Genomic DNA, 18,180 nt, shown 5'->3' with positions numbered 1-18,180 from the left:
TCTAAAGGTTTCCTGTATACTGAGGCATCACATACTTGCAGGCAAATCCCAGAATTTAAAAACCAGCATCCATTATTCATCCCAGATGTGCAAGAAACGTATTTTGCAATGAAATCAACTCTGTTGTTGACACGAGAGCCGCCAAATTGTCCAAGAGTCTCTCTTCAAAAAAAAAAAAAAAAAAAAAAAAAAAAAAAGAGTTAAAGCAATATTTGGAAGCTATTAGCTTCCAATAACCACAAATCAATGATATCATTTACGTGATCCGTTTTAGTCTTAACGTCATGAATAATAGACAATTCCCGTTGGAATAATAAGTGGGACACACATTTATTTGACTTCCCAGAAATATGCCCATTGAATGTTTTCCAACTTTTTTTTAATCACATGTGTTTATCCTGCTCAGTGTGGGGCAATGGCCATGTGTTAACTGCTTTATGAGCTCTCATGTGCATAAAGAAATAACAGTTACTGGGGTTTACTGTAAGTTACCTTGAGAGAAAACTGAAAATTACCACCATGGCCTTGTGTTTCTACATGGAACACGCAGATACTCTTGGCCTCACTGAACTTTTTCCTGCGGAGAAACAGAAACGTGCGCCGTGTAGCCACTCCCCCTCCTTAAACATGGAGCAACAACAAACATCTGGTTCCAAAAATAGCAGCATTTAGGAGAAAAAAAGGTTTCAATAACAGATATTCCAAGAAGCCCAGAAAGAGAGTTGAAAGATCTCATTTAACTGAAGATTTGAGGATGTAAACTTTTAACAACCGAGCGTTTGACTGTTTGAAATCTGTTATTTTGGTTGTTTATTCATTAATGCATTTTGGATCCACCTCCATTTGTCCACTCACACTGTGACCTTGTGTCCTAGGTAAATATGAGCCTGGTTCATTTTGGTAAGTAGCAGCATTAGGCAATGGTGTTTACAAAGATATGTGGAGAATACATCTACCCAGTACATTGAAGTGAAAAAAAAAAAACACTGTTGCACATTTATTAAAGCTTTTGGCATTTAATTTAATCCTCATCAAGACTTACTTAAATTGATGTTTCAAATGATTTCTTTGCATATTTATTATAGTTAAGTCGATCTACTATCTTTTTTGGTTTTGAAAATACTTGAAGCCTCTTCTTGTATTTTAACACTCAGCATAAAAGACTGATACTTCTAGACGCACCTCTGCGCGCTCATTTATGGTTCCCTCAGCATTTACATATTTTGGTATAAGAAGTTCAAGTTTCTACTGCCTTAAACATGTTTTTTTGGTCTTACCTTATTGTTTATACATTGTCACACAATGAAGGGGAAAAAAAACAATAAACAAACACAAAAAAACAATAGAAAACAAGTATGTCACATATGTCCATTCTGTGTATTATAGATGGAGTTTTTACTAAATGCTGATTCCGTTGAAAACACCCCAAAAAATGTATTGTATTGATTAGAAGCATACGTTTAAATGCTTTACATCTAAATCTTCTGAGTCACTTTGAATCGTACCAATCCGTCTGAAAAGAGCAAAATAGTTAGTTTCATTAATTTAGGCATGTTTAACTCTTTTCAGCTATTTCAAAAGAAGATGAAAATCATACAGTCCTGGATCTGAATTTGCGGAAAACACAACCGCCCCGTAACGAAACTGTTGTCTGGTAGTTACCAAAAGTGTATTTATACGTATATTCAACCTGCACTCTGATTCCTGCAGCACCACCGGGGGACTCGGGGGGGGGGGGGGGTATGAGACAGGGAGAGGTAAGCGAGGGGGTGGTAGGGGAGGAAAGGGGATAGGGGAGAGGTGAGTAAGAGATGAGTCAACAGTCCTCCACTATAAGATGTCCTGATGGAGCCCAACAGTGGCAGATTCTCAGACACCAACCGAGGTAAGGTCAATTCCTCTCTCCATCTCTGTGCACGTCTTAGGAGTCAACTCTTAAGGAGTCAACTCTTCCATCTTTGTTTCACTGTGTGTTGTGTATGTACATGTATTTGTGTGTGTGTGTGTAAACTTATTCACAACTTAGCTATTGATATTTGAGAAGTTGAGTTTTTATATTTTAACTAAATGAATCTTTTTCTTCTCCATGCAAAGCACTGAGAGTTAGACTTTGCACCTTGCCCAGTCGTAGGTGTCTCCATCACAACTATTTACCGCCATATTCAAACAGATTGTGTAATTTCCCAGAAGCGGAAGCGTGTGTGACATGATGAGATTGCGGAATTTTTGTGAGATTACACAAAACTAAATTGAGCCTTTGTACTAATTCTAATAATCTATGTGGAAATTCCTTCCCTCTTTCAGGAATACAAGTGCTGCACTGGAAACCAAAGGAAATACTGCAACCATGGAAGGCTCCCTGGTCCTCCTGTTTTCTCTGCTTCACATTTTGAGCATGGGCACAGCAGCACCTGTGCCGGTGGAAGTTGTGACGATGATATCGAAAGTGAAGTGGATGGCAGAGCAGCTGGTGGTCCGACTGAACAAAGACTTCAAGGTAGTCCCAGTGCTGCAGCTCACGGTGAAGCAGCTTACCAGTCGACGCACTTTTGATTAAAACATGTCTTTGCTGCAGGATCCTCCCGGCCTGACACTCAGTCCACCTGAGAACGACCTGGACGGCCTTTCCTCCGTCGTCGCGGTCCTGGAGGGCTACAACAGCCTGATCTCCGACGCCCTCGACGGGGTCTCTCAGATCAAGTACGACATCTCCTCACTGGCGGGCTACCTCAGCCAGTGGGGGCAGAGGCACTGCAGCGAGCAACGTCCAAAGCCGGCGCTGCCCAGGGCGCTGCAGGACCTCCAGAGGCAGAAAGAGTTCATCGACACCGTGAGCCTGGAGGCTCTCATGAGAGTGAAGGCGTTCCTCAACCTGCTGCTGAAGAACCTGGATACGCTTAAAACCTGTTAAACAGTGTCCAAAAGGACCAAGCTTTGTAAGTTACTGCCCCGACTGTCATATTTGGAAAGTGACTTTACATTCCCTGTCGGGGTCCATTGCAATGTATTGTATTTTCCAAAATGCATATATTTATACACGCCATGTATTTATTTATATACGGGAACATGTCTTTTGTAAGGACTGTCTTTTTTATCAGGGTATACAAGGCATAGATGAGCTTTTGTTTGGAACCAGTGTTGTCGAAAAGCTGAGTAATATGTGGACATTTCCATTGATTTCTCAATTGACGCTGAATCAGCTGTGTAATGCTTGCTGCTGCCAAAAGAAATGTCAATGAACTGTCCCGTCATCCCTGGAAATTCCTAAAACCAGATTGAATCTAGCCAAGAAAAACTGCCATTCATATAAAAACCAAAGAGATAAAGGGTAACTTTTATTTCAGTGCAATATCAACAGCTCTTCCATGACAGCTATTTATATCTGTATGTGATATATTGTATATTTTCAAACTGTCTGCCATATTTTTTTTTTTTACAACTGTCAATAAAACCTATTTGTTGAAATGTGTTTTCACATTGCTTTCAAATGAGAAAAAACAAAAAGGGTTGAAGAAAATAAACACAATGGCATAAAAGAGGCAGCCCGACCAGGTGGATATATTGGGCAATAAGTTCCTTTTGTGCCTGCAGGGTACGTGAACAGGACGCGTTTACCAAAAATATCCAGCTTATGATCAACTCCGGTAAAATGTTGCACAACAAAAACACTGTCATTATTGAATTAAAAGGATGCGTGAATAATGGGCCAAATACTACAACAATGAGGACCAACAATTTAACCCTTCACAGGGTGTGTCTAAAATGTGTTAACCAAAAATTGTAGCCACGATATGTTGAAAAATACGTAAAAATTCCGTTGATTTTAAAAATCCATTACATTTATACATTCAAATATTTTGCTAAGTAGAGAAAAACCCAGTTACAACATTTTCTAGATGGGCTTAAATTTTGCCTATTCAAGATTGATAAATACTTTCTCTCAATACAATGTGCTATTTACAATAAAAATACACTAGATACTACCTTTTAGACTTATTGGATGTAGGTCTGAAATACATAATTGAAGCAGTTTCCTGTGTATGCAGTGCAAATGTTCAAGCAGATTTTTACATTAATGCAATCAATCAGCTGAAATCACTGAGAAAAGGAGATACTTTGCTAAAGCAAAGAGGCCAAACACTAAAGCATTTATGCTATTTTAGAGAATACTACACAAGTACCGCCTCTCAATGATCAACGCAACAAACATGTCTTCTATTCATGTATTGCCTTATTTAGCTGTAGAAGGAAACAAAGACGCACAATTTTATATATATATAAACTGGCCAATAAAGGGCTAAGTGTCATTATTTTCATTTTGAAAAGACAACTAAATAAAACATGTGTACAAGAGAACTCTATTCTTACATAGTTAAAACATTTATTTAGATTAGAGAAATAGAGAAACATTGTGGATGAAGTTCAACACACAGGCACCATCCATTGTACAGTCTGGCTGGAAACTGATTCGTAATAAAAATGTTCATTGTCACACCTTGTCATGTCAAATTTGCAGGACCACTGTTCCCTCGGGAACTTAAGATCAAAGCACATCAAAAATACAACAGGAGCATTAGTTATCAAACCATTTGCTTCTTTTGACAGGGGAGTTCTTGTTGCTGCCCATCAGTTTGCTCTTGTATTTCTCCACCAGGCTTTCAAAGTGGTCTCCTTCCTTCCTCTTTGATTGCTTCTTAGGCATCTTGACCATCTGAAAAATGGAGAAAAAAAGCTTTTTTTGGAATATTTGCAAAATCAGAAGCGCAAAATCGAGCTTCGACGTATCCCGCTTCCACTGATCATCCTTCCGATGTTCCTACAGATTCATTGGAGTCCACCGAGGCAGAATTCAGGTGATTACACATGATTTGGAAAGGTGCAAGCATGAAGTCAAGAGGAATGGTCTGGGGAAGAATACTGAAAATCTTCTGGTCCTTTGATGGACCCAATGAGCAGAGTGGCCTCCATTACTCGTAACTGTAAGAAGTTTGGAACATCAGGACTCAGGGAGGTGATTTAAATGACATCTCAGACAAACCTGATTTCTGGACTGTGTTGGTTTTTCCATCGGTCTTGTATGACGTTGGTTCCTGCTGGAACCCGGTTTTGCCTTCTTGGGTGGTGGGGCCTTTTGCTTGCCCTTGTCGCGCATTCTGCAAAGTACAAAGGGTTAAAAAAAAAAAAAAAATCTGTATTTTGGTGCCGATCCATACTAAAGAGTCATTGCCAGATCTCCCACGTGTTTTGATTATTTGAGTCCCTGACTGGTTGTTTGTGCCTCGTACTCAGAAAAGGTTGCAACTATATTCACAAGTGTCACATCTATGTTCAGTTACTTTCAACGAGGACAACCTGTGAGCAGTTGAAAAAAACAAAAACGGTGTTGTCACAGATGCACTTTACAGACAACCAATCACATTAGATGAAATGGGAGTCGTCACCTCTGTAACACAGGAGACGGAAGGAAAACATATTCTCACTGTGTCTATTTGTCTGGAACTCTTTGTTATATCCTATTAAAAAAAAAAAAAAATACTTGAGAAAAGCAAAAGTTTATTTGAGAACATGATCGGCCAAACGCTACTGCTGCTGGTGTCGTCAAAGACCAACTTGAGATTCTATAACCTTCAGCTTCACACTCCTATCAAGTCTAGGTAGTTAATATATAGTTTCCTTTTCTTTTCACTGCACAACTATTTAATTCACAGTTGCTGGATGCCAGTCAACAAAGCATGCTCAGAGGTTTTTTTCTGAATTAAAAATATAATGTGTAGATGTAACAAAATGAAAAAAAAAGGCAATATGAAACACTACCTGATCTTTGGTCCCCGATGAGAAGGCAAAGGCAAGACCTTTCTTCGTTTTTTCCCATTTTCTAGATCTATGTGCTCAACCTCGGGGTTGGTGTGGAAGCCTGAGTAATGGCTGCCTTTCTTCTGCTGCCCTGAACTACCAGGCGGTCCTGGAAAAATGGGAAGTCGAGAGATTATTAACAACAACAGTAAAGTAACGTTCCATCACATAACGACATGCATACAGCAGTGAAACAATATGCACTGCTGTGACAAAAATTAAACACCTTTTACATGACAGTGAATTAAATCTGTGTAAGAGTAAGAATCTGCATGTATAAATGCATTAAACAAATATTTTAATAGTATTTAAAAGGAGAACAACAACTCACTTGAATCAATCTCTATTTACAGTCTGATAAATCAGAATATCTATCTTTAAATACAGAAGAAACATTTGCATCATTCTTTAACCTTTATGCTTTCCAGCCTGCTGTCTGGAAGATTGTGGTTTATTTCCGCCCTTTATTGATCCTTTCCCATCTCCAGATTTCTGAGGCTTTTGTCCTTTAAGATGTTGATTACGGACGAACTCCTGATAAAAACAGTAACGAAACAAACAAACAAACAAACAACACGTTAATTCAATTGTAGGTGAATTTCAGAGGTAGTTTTTTTTTTTTTCCTCTGATGAGAAACAGATTTATTGTTGCCAGCTGTCACAGAATTTAGAATAGACACCTTGTTTTTATTATGCCGCATCTCTTTTAATTTGAGTTTCCTTAAATCCTCCAGCGAGAACTCAATAATAGGTCTCTGAAAAAAAACGAGACAAAGCACACAAACATGAAACAACAACAAAGACACCAAATGCGTACAAAACCAAGTGACAATGAAATGCATTTGCTGGATGTCAAATCTAAATAAAAAGGGTCATAAAGGCAAGATATTTTGATAATCCAGCCTCAATGACCTTCACATTAATCTGCTCGCGTACCTTATTGGGCCCAAAGATGTCAGGGTTGTTATTGAGGTGGCGAAGCGTGCTGAGAGCATGCTCGTGGTCCCCGAACTGAACGAAGCCGTAACCTAATGACTGTCCCATCACCTGGCCTTTCTCTGGCTTCCTGTCGTACATGATCCGACACTAAAAAGACACACATTCAAACGCAAAAAGGAACATGGTGAATACAAATTCCTCCACCGGACGCATGGGCAGAAACTGTCCATCTTCTTTATCGCTTTGCCCAACTTAGGATCATGGGGTGCTGGAGCCGATCCCACCTGAATATGAAGCACAAGCAGTGTTCACCCCAAACAAGCTGATGTCATAAATGCTGATAATCACCTCTGGTATGCGAACTCCCTTGACTCCTTTCAAAGCTTGAAAGCAGAGCGTTCTGAGTTTTTTATTGTCCGCAGACTTGGGCAGATTGTGGATGCACAGGCGGGTCTTTGACACAAACACATTTATGTCCCGAAGTTTGGCCCTCTTTACTTCTTCAAACTATAGAATAAAATTTAAAAAAAAGAAAGAACAACAACATAATGAGGTATAACTAATGAACGAGTATGCGTTCCAAGATTAAACGCTAATAGTGAAAAAAAAAAAATGAACTCACTCTGGTCCTTTTGATCATGTCGGCCTCAGAAACACCCTCTGCAGCCTTGGTTCCAGCACGGACCACTGTGTATTGAGGTCAGTGCAGAATAAATTATACAAACAGATTCACGGGCAATTCAAAGTCTTAAGATGTGTTTCTTTCATTTCTGTCCATGCAGGACAGTTATGTAGTGCTCGGTTATATAATGGAGATACTGCAGCAATAATTTGCATTATGTGATGCAAAACAAATTTAAAAAACAACATATGTTACACTGCACTTGTGGGAAATAAAGACAGTCTTAAAGAGACATGCCTTTCATTCATTTCTGAATAGATTGCAGGTACTGTGAATCATGCTCACATTGAAGTGCCATAAACGCAAGAGAAAAGGCCACTTCGGAGCAGATGTGTCAGATCCTGAGTTTAAAAAGCTACTTTTTGCATTATTCCAATGCCTTTCTGCTCCCGACACCTGTACAGCAGGACCTTGGCTCTTTGCTTTGCTCTTCACCTTCAGATAAAATCAGCGCAAGCTGCAACCTTGAGCATTCTTCGTTTCTCGGATACGCTATCTTTATATTTCTGAGGACTCAAATAGATTCAGTAAGGATAATAGAAGAGAGCAAAGCTTTGACTCACATCCTTCTCTGGCCAGGTACAGGTTTCTGCTGCCCGTTTCTACTTTGGTCTTATTGACCTTCAGCTTCACGGCATCGTCTCTGCTCACTGCTGCCACGACCAGCAGCTTCCTGCCGTCCACACGGATGCCGCCATTCTGTGTGAAATAGACCAGGGTCACAACAAGACATCAACTCGTCGCACAAAACAAGGAGACCATTTGGGCTTAATTCCACTACCTCGGTGTCATCTTGTGCTGCAGCGACGCAGCTGTCTGCAGCCTCTTTAGTCTTAAACTGAGCAAACGCACAACCTGGAATAACAGAAGACAAATGCGACCGAATCAAACGCGATGATCACATTGAAACCGGTCTTGAATGGGGTCGGAGTCTGTGACAAGAAAGGGATAAATCTTGCAGGTCTGGCATTATTTTGCTGAATCGTCAACATAATCTACTCACTTCTTGGTAGTGTGTCAATAGACAATGACTGTGTGCACGTTATAATGACATTTTGTTGAGGTGATTGAAGCGGGTTGATATGTACCGTCTCCACTGATCAGACTCTGGAAGGTCGACTGGTCCACTGAGTTGTGTTCAAATCAATAGGTTGTCTGAGATTACCTTGTACAATATGAAACATCTAGACCCACGAGGTCCTCAACAAGGTTTACCAAGCGGGAACAAACTTCCTCAACACCTGAAGTCTGCTGACACACACACTTCTTTTAAATCAGGACCTAAAACATTAATATTTGCACAGGCGCTTGAATGAACAAAGAGACCATACTTGTTTTATGACCTTTATATTAAAAACCTTATTTATTCTCCTTTTAATGCCGTTTTAAATCCATTTTACTCACATTTGGAACAGTGAAGGGCACACCAGGCTTACCTTTTGAGTGTTCCGTGTCTGGATGGAGAACAACCTTAATGTAGTTCAGCTCTCCGAACCGCAGGAGGACCTCCTCAAGTCTCTCCTCCTCCGTGTCAAAGGAGAGATTCCTGCATCGGTCAGAATTAAGAAATTGTGATTAATCGAAAGTAATGAGAGCAGCTGTAAGGGGGCGACATCGGCAAAAAGGTTGTATGACAGCAGGTTTAGATTTAAAAGGAGAAAAGGTTCACCAACCTGATGAAAACCGTTCTTCCCTGTTTCACATCTGAAGGAAGTTGCTTGTTTGCAGTTTTCTTTTGAGCTGAAAATGAAGGCAGGAGACATGACACACCTGGAGGAGCGTGGGAGACCTCGAGCTTAAAGAAACATGAAAAGCATTTATACCCGATTCATCGTCATCATCGTCCTCTTCCTCACTGTCATCTTCGTCATCATTCAAATCAAAGTCACTCTCACTATCGTCGTCATCATCAGCTTCCTCGTTTCCCTCCACACTCTCATCCTCTTCCTCCTCATTCTCATCCTCTTCCTCCTCATTCTCATCATCGTCCTCCTCGCTATCTTCTTGCATGCTATCGTCTTCATCAGCTGATGATTCTTCCTTCTGCTTGGCAGCTGCTTTGAGACCCACTCTGGAAAGATTTCACACAGAATTAACGTTTTATTCGACTGTTTGTTCGTTGGTTACAAGGGTAGATGAAGGTAAGGTTCACACTTTTTCTTCTCAGGTGCCTCTGGTGTCTTTTTTCTCCCGTCTTGTTCTTCTTCCTCATCGCCGTCTTCATCCTCAGAGCCACTTTCTGACTTTGCATTGGCCTCCTCTGTTTTCTTTTTGTCTATTACATGAAGGGCTATTAGCTTCCAAGATGTGAAACATTAAACCGTCATACTTGTTTATATGTACAAAGGAAATGGTACCTGAACTTGAAGATTGCTGTGTCGCAACATAGTTGTCCTTTGGTAAAGCCCAGTCGACTGCAACCTGACGACCTGTACGTAAAAACATGACATAAGCAAAGTGATACACAATCTCACGTCACGACCTGAACAAAGAAATCTGATGTTTCGCTCACTAACCTTTTATCTCCTTCAGGTTCATCGCATTGAGTGCTTTTGCAGCACCAGACACATTTTTAAACAAGACAAAACCAAATCCACGCATCTTTCCATCTGTGAAAAAAACCCCCATTCATGTTGAATTAAGTGAACTTCGGCAAAACATGAATTATCTGTAATCCAAATGTCAGAGGTTTCACCTGGCTTCACAGGAATGTAGGCATCGACAACAGTTCCAAATGTTCCAAACGTTTCTTTTAACTCATCTTCTGTGCACTATAACACAACGTACCACAAGTATAAGTGCATTTTTAATATGCGCTTCCATCAGACCTCAGAGTTAACAATGACGGAACACAATTTACCTTAAAACTGAGGTTCCTGATGATTAATCTTGCTTTCACTGCTTTTTTCCTGATGACCTTGGGTTTCTGCTCAGCATCCTCCTTCTGAGCTTCACCTGACTCTTCTCCTGCAGAAGGAAGATGAAATGAAGTCTTCAAGTGGACATACTGTGAGATCTCTCCTCATTATGGACTTGGGATGATGCTTTTTCACACACACCTGATTTCTTCTTCCTGTCTCTTATTTTCTTCTTCGCCACAGACAGCGACAGCTTCTGGCCATCATAATGTTTTACTTCTTTCAAAGCTCGCTGTGCATCTTCCAACATGGAGAAGGTGACAAATCCGTATCCCCGACATTTTTCAGCGCCTGGAGCCAAAATAGCAACGTATTTAATCTGAATGCACTTCTGTTCATTGCAAATTGTTTACACGTATTGGGACATTACGCACTCATGAAGTTTGGGGGTCGATTTTGACAACATTACCTTTATTTTTAACGACGAAGCACTGCTTCACGGGACCGATCTCAGAGAATATTTCTTCCAGACGTTCATTTGAGGCTGAAGCTGGAAGAGAACCGACGAAGATGGTCTGCGATGCCATGACGCCAACGCTCTCTTCTCTTACACCTCGGTGAGAGGACCGCAAACTCAACACGAGTTTGTCAAGTAAACCGCACTTTCAATTAAAGTCAAACTACAAATAGCTGCCAGATGACCGCATGTCCCGAATGCTACAAGCTCCTAAATGTAGTCGCATGTTTACATGTGGGAGCCGCCATCTTCAAAATGTGGCGGAAGCAGTGGTTTTCCTAGTAAAGTCTGTCTGCTGGCGCCCCCTATCGTCCCGGAGGGGGTCTGCAACACACCCGTATTGAAATCCTGCAGATTAAATTCAAGAATCACGGGGAAACCAGTATGACGCATGGTGTCAGCAGGGGTGGTCACTGTTTACTCTCTCAACTACTTATAAGTTGTGTCAATAATTGTGCAAAGTGACCAACTTTAATTGTAAAAAAAAAAAACAATTTATCTAATTTGACCAAGAGCTGGAATGTTCCTTGATTTCCCACAGATAATATGTATCAGTCTTTTTGACTGTTTCAATGTTATTGCCTGTGATAACTGAAGAGGCAAAAACAGTTTGGTTCTCTTTAGATTCTGCTGAATATCTGCACTGAAGAACCAATCTTTCTCTTACTGAAAAACAAAAAAGCTAAAGTTGTATAAATCACAGCGTTGAGTCTCCTATTGACCAAACTAAAGTTCTTCATATTTATAATAAGGTTTAACACATTTGCGGTTTTGAAAACAATTAAAGATTATCTTTGTGTTGTAGTACTCAAGAGCGGTTTTCTCTGATTATTCCAGGTTTCGGCCCACAAACAAAATCGGCCCTCGTCATTAAGTGCTTGTTTCTAAAATAGATACAGCAGGAGAAAAGAATTAATGTTCAAACTAAATCCTTGTCGTAATAATATGAGGGACTGTGTTGCATGGTTTCCACCAGCAGGTGGTGCTTTAGGTATGTAAATCAAATTTCAAAACAAAAAAGAAATTCTTGGAGCAATCTGAGCAAAAGACGTTGACATTAAAACGGAATTAAATACTTTATAGTATGAACTGAGATGGATGCATAAACCAATAAAGAAAAATAGACACATTTCAAATAAGTCATGTTCATGTTTATTAGAAAATCTATACAAGACAAAAAAAAAAACAAGTTATGATACAACTGCATGTTAGAAATGTTCAAGTTATGAAACGCAAAGCTTAATGTTATCGTGCATAATGAGCAGCATCACTTCATTTCCAACAATCACCATTAATGGATATTTGTCAAGTGGTGAAAGTTTACTGAGTTAGGTGATTAAGCTCACTGGTTTCCTGCAGCTTTGGTATTTAGTAGTAGAAGCTTCAAGGTTAAAGAAGTCAACATGGCAATAAAGGTTCAATAAAGTACACTTTCAAAAACATTTATTTGAGGCAACTTGGTGTCTTTACGTACTCGAAACCATGTTATGGCATTAATGGAATGTTAAAGTACATCCACAAATTAATCTCTTTCTGGGTAGTTTTATTAAAAAATTGTCTTTTTAAGTTTCCCATGTTCAACTTCATGACAATAAATAGAAAATACATTATTAATCCTTTAGTGAAATTATTTTAGAGTAACAATATTGTATTGCAAACATGAATGTATAAATTACCTAACTAGTACCAACACAAGTAATTATTCCTTCCCTTTGATGAGAATGTAAATGTCATCAAGGTAAACGTGATATGCAGGTTTTATCGAGGTAGTAATAATGCATTAGACATAATACATTTTGCATTCCGTAAATATCTCAGCATTTCATTCATCTAAACCTGAGATAAAACATTATAATTATGGTGAAAAAAGGTTTCCGCTGTGATCTAATTCATCGGGTTGCGACTGTGTACCCACTGTGCTTAAAAACACACGTGCCTGCCTTAATGTTTAACGGCCAAAAATTGCACAGTTCGTTTTTGGTTTATTTTACATCTTAGCCTTGAGTTGGCCAATATAGACCGAGTGCAGGAACATGTTCAGGGTCGTCAGATACTCTTGCGGGTGTCTCTTCAGGTGACCCGCGTGTGTGGACTCCTCCCACCGCTTTCCCGTCACGTCAATCCCGCGTTTCCGCCAGTAAGCGATCAGTTCCGTCAGAACCTCGGAGTCACTCATCACATCGTTGTCGCAGAAGAAGAACAGTGCAGGAGCTTTGACTGGAGTGTTCCAAAAGGCGTCGATTCCTATGTTGAAGTAGTCCACCGTCTGGCGTCGAAAAGTATTGAAGTAACACATGCTGACTTTTTTCATCAACGCCTCCCAGCCAGGAAACACAGTTTTACCGAGACCTGAGGGGAGAGCGGGAAAGAATCAGTCACGATGAAAAGCACATTTTACGTCGATCACAGCCCCCCTCAATTTCGTTTTAAAGAAAGTGACCCTTGTAAAGTTTCTCCTAAGGAAGAGCGTTTTTGGCTTTAATGTGTGGACGGTTGATTATACGTTGAGTGATGACGTAGCGGTACCATCGCCACGCAGCTGGACGTCAGTGTCAGCGCTCGTTCCAAAATACGGCTCGTTTTTGGAGCAACTTTAGAAAAAGTGAACAGAGCAACTCATTTTCTATCCTCTGCCGTTCATAGGAGACTGTGCGCTGAATTCACGAGTCTGTGATCAACACTGAAACGCTGCTGGATTCAGCTGAAACGCATCCGACCATAAACCTGGCAACAAGAATGAATTTACGAAGGCGACAGTTGGCAGATTAAGCGAAGCGACATGCGCCCTCTGCAGGTTCAAGTGCAGAAAATCATCCAGTGTCCTCAGCCTGTGCGCAAAAAACAAACTAAAATATTAAAAATTAGACTACAAATTACTAATCTCATGGATTTAAATGTAAAATATAGAGATTTTGGAGGGGTAGGACTAGAAAAGTGGTGTACTTCAATCTGTTTTGACTGGAGGTTGTAGGATTTTTTGTGAACGCCGACATACCCGTGGCCATCCGCTCCACGGAGCCCAACACCAGGCTATCAAACACTTGACCCCGGATCCTCTTGGTGAACTCTTCGTACTTCTGCTCGTCCTGGGAGATCAGCACCAGCATCTGAGAGAATGTGTAGCCTCCGATCGAGAAGGCGTGCACGAGTAGCGGGCGGGAGGCGAAGCGTTCAGTGTGGAGCAACTCCAGCAAGCTCCGTCCGCGATCCAGACCCCAGCGAGGCCACAGGAACTCCTTCACCTTGGAAAGAAGAAAGTTCAATCTTCTTAGTCATCAGCCTTCCACAATGCACGGCGTTTGTTTGCTTCCAGGCAGACGTAGCAGAGCTGAAGTTTGAATGTTGTGTCAACAAGGGAGCTATTTAGATATGTATTCAAATAGAAGACCTTGAGTCATAAGCTAAGTCTGTCGTTGTAAGGGATGGTGACGTTTAATTTCATAGTCTCTAAACAAATGAAAGGAACGGGTTTTGATGACTATCTGTCTCACTTTGTTTACTCTCGTTTTGCTGGTTTCTTGGCCTTTGAAAGAGATTCGCTCTCCTGCCTGTTCAAACAGTTTGATAATCAGTATTTACTCACATCGCACACACACCGACACCAGAGGGACAAAGCTTTGCATAACACAACAAACAAAAGCAACAACTGCAATAAATACCAAAACATTTTTGATACATTTCAAAGAAAGTTCTCACACGGCCGTTTCGGTGGAATTATTTGATGGGAGATCGCTTCCCGGCTGCACAATTTGAAGGTCGCCAGAGAAGATCATTCAGTTCAATTCAACTTTATGTATACAGCGCCAAATACAACATAGTCATCTCTAGGTGCCTTTAACAGAGAAAAGAGAAAAACCCAAAGAATCTCCATGAGCAGGCAGATTCATTTGCGATTGTGGAAAGGAAAAACTCCCTCCAACCAGACTCAGAGGTGTTCTGTTGACCAGATGTGATCCACATGTTCGGTTTGACATAGTCTTTAGGTCTTTGGCCCAACGAAGCACTCGTTTGTCTTTTTCTAAGCACAACGCTGTACATTTTACATACAGCTGGAACAAAAATAAAAGGTGGGCTTGTAGTCCTGGGTCGTTCCACTCCACAAATAACTGCACTGGCAACTGCTGTTTAACCTTTGCTCCGGTCATTCTGACATTGGCTTTGTATGCAGGTTACATGGTCGGTTGCATTTTTCTTTTACAAGATGACCATTTCATACACAATTGAGAGCAACAGGGAGCATGTGGACTTCTTCCAACAACTTGTAGAAGCATTTAGATGTAAAATATCTTTTGTCTGTTAAAAACTTTGCACACCCGAGACTACATTAGTGTAATCTTCTGCTAAAGGAAAAGCAGAGCTCTCTCTCTCTCTACACATTATATATATGACCGTATCCTTTCAAGATAGGTCAGGCCATAACATGAATGCAAAATAACATACTTTTAGATATTGACAATCTCTTGTACTCAAAGGGTAATCAATAAACTTCACTGTGAACTTAAAAGAAAAATGATAAACAATTCCTGTCACAGGCTCATTTTCCTTTCTAGCCCCTGTCCAGTTCTTTAAAAACAGAAAATCCTAATAGTGTATGTGGCAAAAGAACTGGAAATTAGAGCTCAATTACAGGTAACAGTGCCATTGTGAAATAAATACTCAAGCATTTATCTACAGCTGATAGTGTGGTTTGTCATTTAGTATATTTTCCCAAGGCAAACAGGAATAAGGTCTTTGCTCAGGGACCCACAGTGGTGACCTCTCAGCACTGGGATTTGAACCAGCAAGGTCACGAGCTTGTTTCCATAACCTTCAGGCCACCATTAAAAACTAGCCAAAGCATCATATACTTTTTGATGGTATGCATCTGCTGAAGGCGGCATTTCATTCACAGTGTCTCAAAGAAATAGCCGTTTGCTGGAGAGTGTTTTCAGAGAGCTCAAGGGAAGCAGGGTAAAGACCGTGTGTTCAGCAGCCAGCGGAGCGTGCAGGGATAACATAATAGTGATCAGAAAACGGGCATAGATCAGCGCGAGGAGAGGTACAAGCAACAAACACACAAGACAGGTATGTCTGCTGGTGTGGGCTTTAAATGAGGCAATTAAGGTAAAAGGTCACAAAAGGTAATGCAAGGTCAGAAAAGGTAATACAAGGACCGACTCATACAGAAGGAGATAAGATAAAACAGGGCAGGAATAGATCATATAATGAGAAAAACATGAAAGATAAGGACGACAAGAACAACGTGAGAAGGGAACAAAGAATTAAAAAAACTCAATACCTATAACATAAAACCAAAGTACCAACATCTATATTGAAAGCTTGTTTCTCAGACAATCATGAAAGTATTTAAAAAAGAAAACTACACAAATGTAAACATGAAGTGAAACAAAATTGATTTGATCAAATTGAAGGCTGATGGAGTAACTTAATCACTCTATCCTTTTTCCAATATGACTCTATTCACCTGAAGACAGGGGGACTGGACCAGCTGACTATGGGCAGGCGGACCATTCAGTCCCTCACATGGCAAACACAGGGAGGCAGTTGGACACACTCACATTCACACGTATGGAAATTCTCTTCTCAAAAGGTGTGACTGAAGTGCAGGAGGTAACTAGAGAAAACCCACACACACACAAAGAAAGACAAGCCCAACTGTAAGGTGAGACCACTGAGCATTAAATCACCTCTCAACCCATTGAGTTAGATGTAAATTAACACTTTAGAGGGCTGAGGACTTCTTTATTTGTTCATGTTTCCTAAACTTTAATAAATGGAGAATGTGATAATCATGCTAACACTGGGTGTTATAATTTTTACATTACGTTGAGTATTGCTTTGTTGAAGCATCTTTTCCTTGGTGAGATCACCTGAAAAACGGAGATTAAGGGAGGAAAAGGATTATCATGAAACCTGAGTGATACTTTAATTTCTTTAAACATATATAACAAGGACACAGAGTTAAATTTAGGGTACGTTTTGGGAAATTCGTAAAATAACTTATTTTTCGTCATAGTTCAAATACTATTCACTTTAAATGAACAAGGAATAAGTTGAAGCCGATGGCTTTTTTATAATACCCATCCCATATATTTTCTGAAATAAACTAGAATATGGGCAACTTACAAAAACCCAACACATCAAAAGAAAAGAATGACAGTGTGATAGTGACATTTCTTTCCATTATCAGTCTGAACTGGAACTCTGAACGATTCTGTATTTTACAACTTATCACAACAATGGTGGATAATAGCCACACTATGTTTATACCGAAAACCCAGAGAGAAACTATAAAGTTTTTGGTGCAACAAATGATCCAATATGGCTGATTTACTCATGTATAATATAGTGCGTGAATTTCATGAATGCATGTCTTCACGTCATCATGTTGTTAAGTAAGTAAAAGCACATTGGTGACGAAAACAAACGAGTAAATCCTCCCAAAAACACTGGTCGGTTGCAGTAAAGTGTCGTACAGGTGTGTGTTTGTCTCTCACCTCACTCTCCACCACCAGGACGTCAAAGCCGGAGCGAAAGTAAATGTCGCAATACTTCGCGTGAGCTCCGGGATGTGAAAATAACCAGGGCAACATGAGCAGGAGGGGCCTCGGCTCCTCGGGGGCTTGAAGTAAACCTCCCGCAACAGGAGAGCCCAATTCATTCACGTAGAAAGTCACATTTTTTCCCAGGCGGTGAACTGCAACGGCCGACCTCATGGCTGTCCGGGCGAACATCGGAGGAGACGCCGTGAAGGAGGACGAGAGGAGGAGAGGGGAAGCTCACTCAAGAGATGCACCGCCGCCCTTTAACTGAGGACAACGCCGTAGATTCCGCTCAAAATGAAAGAGCTGCGCGCGCATACCAGCGGCGCTGTGACGATAATGGATTCTTCTTCTTCTTCTTGTGTTTTATGGCAGTTTTGTTTGGTGAAGCGAGCCGCTCCGAAATTGTCATGGACGCTCGAACTGTGAATTTTACGATAACGTCTCGGAGCATAGCCAAGCTTTCGGTTTTTAAAATAAAAGGCATTTGGAAACGATGTGGTTACCGCGTTGTTTTTCGAATATGGACTGATTATAAATTCGTGTGTCATCACCAGCCTGCGTAGATATTTGGGAGACACGTGAACCAACACGGATTTGGAATCTGTTTCCTGGGAGTTATTGAGCTTAAATAAAGGTTGTTGTTGTTTTTTTATATGATTATTATTAAAAACGACCATTAAAAGTTCACAGAAAGAGCTGTACCATCATCAGCTTATTTACTTCAGTGATCAAATACAGATTTGGAGCCAGTAGGTCACATGACCTGGTAGAGATTGAGCAAAAGTG

The 18,180-nt window shown here is 40.5% G+C and overlaps 3 protein-coding genes across 3 annotated transcripts; 1 reads left to right on the top strand and 2 right to left on the bottom strand.

Annotated features, from left to right (window-relative positions):
• Positions 1-2,347: 2,347 nt before the first annotated feature.
• Positions 2,348-2,911, top strand: lepa (leptin a; the record flags this gene model as incomplete). The annotated part of the gene is made up of 2 exons (XM_080504447.1): positions 2,348-2,497; positions 2,576-2,911. The coding sequence occupies 2 exons, from the start codon at positions 2,348-2,350 to the stop codon at positions 2,909-2,911; spliced, it is 486 nt and encodes a 161-aa protein (XP_080360573.1).
• Positions 2,912-3,396: 485 nt separating this feature from the next.
• rbm28 (RNA binding motif protein 28) lies at positions 3,397-11,075 on the bottom strand. Its single transcript, XM_080504349.1, has 20 exons — positions 10,802-11,075; positions 10,534-10,683; positions 10,335-10,441; positions 10,170-10,245; positions 9,991-10,083; positions 9,832-9,903; positions 9,629-9,749; positions 9,298-9,545; positions 9,148-9,214; positions 8,911-9,020; positions 8,256-8,329; positions 8,038-8,173; positions 7,415-7,479; positions 7,141-7,299; positions 6,790-6,939; positions 6,534-6,608; positions 6,267-6,387; positions 5,815-5,962; positions 5,039-5,153; positions 3,397-4,711 (listed from the first exon to the last, which is right to left on the bottom strand). The coding sequence occupies exons 1-20, from the start codon at positions 10,917-10,919 to the stop codon at positions 4,574-4,576; spliced, it is 2,343 nt and encodes a 780-aa protein (XP_080360475.1). The 5' UTR covers positions 10,920-11,075; the 3' UTR covers positions 3,397-4,573.
• Positions 11,076-12,062: 987 nt separating this feature from the next.
• On the bottom strand, positions 12,063-17,565 carry LOC308136381 (uncharacterized protein; the record flags this gene model as incomplete). Its single annotated transcript, XM_080504718.1, has 3 exons — positions 12,063-13,198; positions 13,845-14,091; positions 17,347-17,565. 3 exons carry the CDS (start codon positions 17,563-17,565, stop codon positions 12,837-12,839), a joined length of 828 nt encoding a protein of 275 aa, XP_080360844.1. The 3' UTR covers positions 12,063-12,836.
• Between the last annotated feature and the right edge of the window lie 615 nt (positions 17,566-18,180).

Source organism: Blennius ocellaris (genome assembly GCF_963422515.1).
Source record: "Blennius ocellaris genome assembly, chromosome: 11".
NCBI classification, from domain to species: domain Eukaryota; kingdom Metazoa; phylum Chordata; class Actinopteri; order Blenniiformes; family Blenniidae; genus Blennius; species Blennius ocellaris.
Note: the sequence above shows the minus strand (reverse complement) of the source record. Positions and strands in the feature narration are given on the sequence as shown.

What these genes read in the sequence shown, in the direction of transcription:
- rbm28 (XM_080504349.1), bottom strand. Translation starts at nt 10,919, where the DNA reads ATGGCATCGCAGACCATCTTCGTCGGTTCTCTTCCAGCTTCAGCCTCA. An exon ending in GGAAGAACGGTTTTCATCAG is followed by an intron (nt 9,021 to 9,147) that starts GTTGGTGAACCT and finishes TGACCGATGCAG; the next exon opens with GAATCTCTCCTTTGACACGG. An exon ending in AGACACGGAACACTCAAAAG is followed by an intron (nt 8,330 to 8,910) that starts GTAAGCCTGGTG and finishes CTGTTATTCCAG; the next exon opens with GTTGTGCGTTTGCTCAGTTT.